This window comes from Asparagus officinalis, chromosome 3, assembly GCF_001876935.1.
Source record: "Asparagus officinalis chromosome 3, Aspof.V1, whole genome shotgun sequence".
Lineage (NCBI taxonomy): Eukaryota > Viridiplantae > Streptophyta > Magnoliopsida > Asparagales > Asparagaceae > Asparagus > Asparagus officinalis.
Window position 1 is genome coordinate 11,370,548 of NC_033796.1, and position 4,974 is coordinate 11,375,521.

At 38.8% G+C, this 4,974-nt stretch overlaps 1 protein-coding gene across 1 annotated transcript in view; it reads right to left on the reverse strand.

The window, feature by feature from the left end:
• The window catches only part of LOC109834624 (vicilin), a 2,737-nt gene continuing 2,144 nt past the window's right edge, over window positions 4,382-4,974 (reverse strand). Inside the window, 2 exon segments of the mRNA XM_020402659.1 lie at window positions 4,382-4,675; window positions 4,678-4,974. The exon segment at window positions 4,678-4,974 is cut by the window's right edge and continues 11 nt beyond it. Coding sequence (XP_020258248.1) covers window positions 4,382-4,675; window positions 4,678-4,974 — 591 coding nt within the window.

Here is a 4,974-nt window from a genome sequence, read left to right on the forward strand (position 1 = left end):
CGTCTGAAGTACGAACGCGAGGTTCGTCTGAAGTACGAACGCGAGGTTCGTCTGAAGAACGAACGCGAGGTTCGTTAAAAAATTGAGCTTGACGCTCACCTGAGTTGAACGCGAGGTTCACCTTAGAACGAACGCGAGGTTCGTTAAAATTGAGCTTGACGCTCACCTGAGTTGAACGCGAGGTTCACCTTAGAACGAACGCGAGGTTCGTTAAAATTGAGCTTGACGCTCACCTGAGTTGAACGCGAGGTTCACCTTAGAACGAACGCGAGGTTCGTTAAAATTGAGCTTGACGCTCACCTGAGTTGAACGCGAGGTTCACCTTAGAACGAACGCGAGGTTCGTTAAAATTGAGCTTGACGCTCACCTGAGTTGAACGCGAGGTTCACCTTAGAACGAACGCGAGGTTCGTTGAGCGCGAAGCTCGGTTAAAATTGAACGAACGCGAGGTTCGTTTGAGGTAACCACCTCCTTAATTTTCGCCATGAACCCTTAGGGTTTCAAACTGAAACCGCCGCCGCCAAACCCAAAAAATTCCTTAATTTTTATTTTCAAAACCAGATCCAGAATCGGAAAAAATTTCTTGATCCAGATCCAAGAAAAATTGAAGAAAAAATCAAAGAAAAATCCAAAAAAATACTGTTCATCCGGAAAAAACTTTACTGTTCACCCGAACAAAAAAATTCACTATTCATCCGAAAATTTTCGTTACTGTTCATCCGAACCCAAAAAATGAATCTTTAACCAGAGATTTAAGATCAAAAAACCCAAAGAAACTTAAATCCCTAAGAATTAATCAAGGTGGCTCTGATACCACTTGTTAGATCTAAATCAAAACTTGAGATCTAAAACCATATAGCCATGATTAATTCAAAGAGATTAACAAGGATCTAAAAGAACGGAAGCTTATACCTGAATCCATTGCTTGATCTTGATTTTTTGGTTTTTGGATCTTCTAACCTTAGGGTTTTCTCCTTAGCCGAATTTCTCTCTTAGATGGGGGTGAAGAGAATTAGAGAATGTAACCCTAGGTTAGGGACCATAACCCCTTATTTATAGATGTTGTACTTTTGTAATTTAGCCCCTCAATAAATTACAATTACAACCTGGTATCTGCACATATAACCCCATGATTATATTTAAATATCCATTAACCCAACTTAATTGATCACTTTAGTGGGTTATCCTGAAAGATAGCAATACACATTGATTAATCATATGTGCCCACAAATAGATTTATTAGATTAAATCCAACACAATTTTGTTACCTTAAGAAAAATAAGGAGCTATACTTGATACCGATATGTCGAGTTTTGTCATCTCTTTAACTAGTAGTTGCTACATTTGTTTGAAACTTTATCACCTTTAGTTATTAATTTCTACCTTTTACATCAATTAAACTTGTTAACTTTAGTATAATTTTGTTATCTTTAAGCAAAAGAAAGTTTTTTTCTTTGATATCTTTATGTCGTGTTGTTGTCCTTTTTAGTTACTAATTATTACATTTGTTTTACACTTCGTCATCTTTAGCTATTAATTTTTACCTTCGTGTCTAACTTCTTACTTTTAGCATAATTTTATTATCTTATCAAAATAAAGAATTTTTTATTTAATAATCTTGTGGTGAGTTTTGTATTAGATATTAATTGTCTAATTTCTTTTCAACAATGTCACTTTTAGCTATTTATTGGGCATTTGTCATCTTTTCCTATTAATTATTACATTTGTTATCAATTTTGTTACCTTCAGGCTTCAGCTATAAATTGTTACCTTTGCGTCGAACATGTTACTTTTAGCATAATGTCGTTACCTTCGCAAAATGATAACACGAAGCGAGTAGATGAGTGCAGGGCTGAGTGCTTGAGGAATTGTTCATGTACTACATTTGCTAGTACTGATACACGAGGAGAAGGAAATGAGCGTACTATTTGGTCTACCAAAATCTAAGATGTCCTAGAGTACTAAGATGGCGGACAAGATTTCTACATGAGATTGGCAGCGGCAGATGTTGGGCGCGGGCCGAGTCGACTCGCGAGCTGACCCGACCCAGCCCGACATAGGTCACGACCCGACCATTCCATAATGGGTCAGGTCCGACCCAGCCTAGCCCATAATGGGTTAGGACCCAGCCCGTGATATACGTATGTCACGAGTCGGGCTAGGTCTAGCTCCAGACCCGGGACGAGAGAAATCGACCTAGCCCACCATTAACCCAGCCCGGCGCAGTCCAGCCCTACTCGAAAATTTAATTTTTAATTTTTTCCAATATCTAAATAATAATCTATATAAATAAGAACAGCAGTACGTCGTGGCTGCCAGCAACTAGCCTGGTTGCCAGAGGCCCAGAAGGCAAGCAAATGGCCAGCAAACCAACCACTGGCCTGCTGGACACAACCTGGTTTTCTAGCCCAGTTAAATTTTTTAATCTGTTAAAAGTATTTTTTAGCTTGCTAAAGAGATCTTAGCCTGCTAAAAAGATCAGGCTGAAAGGATTCTCTTTTTAGCAAGCTAAAAATATGATTAGCAGGCTAAAAAGAGAATCTAATAGATTCAAATATATATTATTTTAAATAAAGAGTAAAATAAAAAAATTAATTTAAATATAATTTAATAGATACAAATATAAAGTTAATATAGTTTATAAATTAAAAATTTTAAAAAAATTAAAAACAACACGGGCCGACTCACGACCCGTGGGTCGTGGGCTGGGCCAAGCGCTGGTCCTGCCTCTCAAGGCGGGTCGTGGGCGATCGGTCGCGAATTCCAGAACCCGAATCAGAGAAACAGGACGCCGCCCGGCCGCACTGTAATCCTAGGCCAAAGCCCGGTAGGACGCCGGCCCGGCCTTGGAAAACTCAGAGCGGGCCGAGTCACCGGGCCCTAAAGATCCAGCGCAGAGCGGCCGGTGCACGGCCCGGTGAGCGCGTCGAAGATATGGGTATGTCCTTTTGCTAATATACCTTATGTATTTTAGCCATTCATATAATTAACTTCTCCTGTTATAATGGAATAATTAGACAGGGAGCACAAACTCGAAATCAACACGGTCCTGATAATCACCACAATTTTGTATTAGGAAATACTTCCATCAGTGAAGAAAACATTGCAGAAAACTATTAAACAAGATGACATGGAGTTACCCCTGTTTGATCTGGTAGCCTTAGAAGCAGCAACCGGTAATTTCTCTGATTGAAAGAAGCTTGGAGAGGGTGGATTTGACCAATTGCTACTGTTTCTTTTCACTGACATTGTCTTATTAGCACCTACATGCATGGGAAGTAAAATTTGGTTGCCTAGTCAAAGTAGTTTGTTATGAGAATATGAATAATTAGGGAAAGTAGCCAATAATAGTCGTGTCAAGAGGCTCTCCAAGTTACTTGAGTGTTAGAGAAATAGAGTCCTTAAACTTGCATAGGATACTATACATTTCCAACTTTGGCAGAGTTTATGACTAAACCCTCACACTTATCAGGCCTAGTTAAGTATGTGCTGAAGAATAGTAGCACTTAAACTCTACCATAATTTTAACCCTTATCGTTTTTTTATTAGAATCATATAATTTGACCTCTACCATTTTTATTTTTATTTTTTTGGTAACCAACCTCTAACAATTTTTTTATTTGGGTAGATTTCAACCATATATTTTAATTAGATAATTTAAAGGCTAAATAATTTAATTATGGATTTTTTTTTTAAAAGATCATTTATGAAACTTAATTTATTAGCAAAATTAACTTTTTATGGATTTAATTAGCAAATCGACCTCTTTTGTCAATTCTATTTACAAAATATAATTTTTAAAATACACATAATTAGTAATCCCGTATAATTAGTATTAGCTAATCACATAGTAATTAAATTTTAAAAAATACGTGAGACTAATTAAACTTTATTAGGGTATAATTAGACACTACTAAATGCACGGGACTAGTAGTCCCTTATATTATAAAATTTTATTTTTGAAAAAAGTATATTTTAAATTTTTATTTTTGTAAAAAGTATATTTTAAAATTTTATTTTTGCATAAATCGACTTTTTTTTGCTAACTGACCAAAAAGAAATCGATTTTGCTCGCTAATTATATAAAAAATAAGTTGATTTTGCTAATAAAATTTGAAAAAGAGTCTTTTTTTTAATTCTCCTTTAATTGTATTATCATAAATGACGATCAACGAGCTTAAACCTTTTTCAGTTCAGGACCACACGTGTATGTTATAGTTTGAATTTAAGATCACAAGAAAAGAGTAAATTGTCTCGAACAACAAACAAGGGATTTGGCTAAAAGATCCATAACATATTATTACTCCGCAGAACACCAAAAGTGTTCTTATTTATTACTAATTACAACGTCCCTCTTGACTTCATACGAACTGCTCCTCACTCATACATGCACGTACGCTATCCTCTGTCCCGATCGACAACCCCTCAAAACCCAGCAAACTCGAGGATCGACTCGAGCGGGTGGCTCCTCCCCTCCTCCCTCCTCTCCGAGGACCCGCTGCCGCCGTTTTCTTACAACAAAAACCGCTCCTCCTGCTTCCCGCCAAAAAACCTCGTCGACGAGCTTGACTCGCACTTCCCGAACGCCAAACTCCCTTCGCCGTCTCTCCATTCTTTTGCTCACCACATTGTCCCTCCCCCGCACGAACCGTCCCCGGTTCCCCCCGGCATTCACCCCGACAAGCACATCAACCTCCAGATCTCCCCACTCTTCGCGCCTAGATCGCGCACCGGGTGCCCCGTGGGAACCACAAACACCGTGTTCCTCGACACCCTCGCCCTCACCTTCTGATATCTCGGCCCACCTCTTTCTTCGCTTTCTTGTTGACGCTCTTGTTGCTTAGACAGGTGGGGGCAGACCATCTCAAAGTATCCGCGGCCCTTGGTGACAACGCCGATCTTGGTCGATTTTGAGTTGAAGAAGGGGGCCATCATCGAGTTGGATGAGATGTTGACGACGGAGACTTGGAGGTC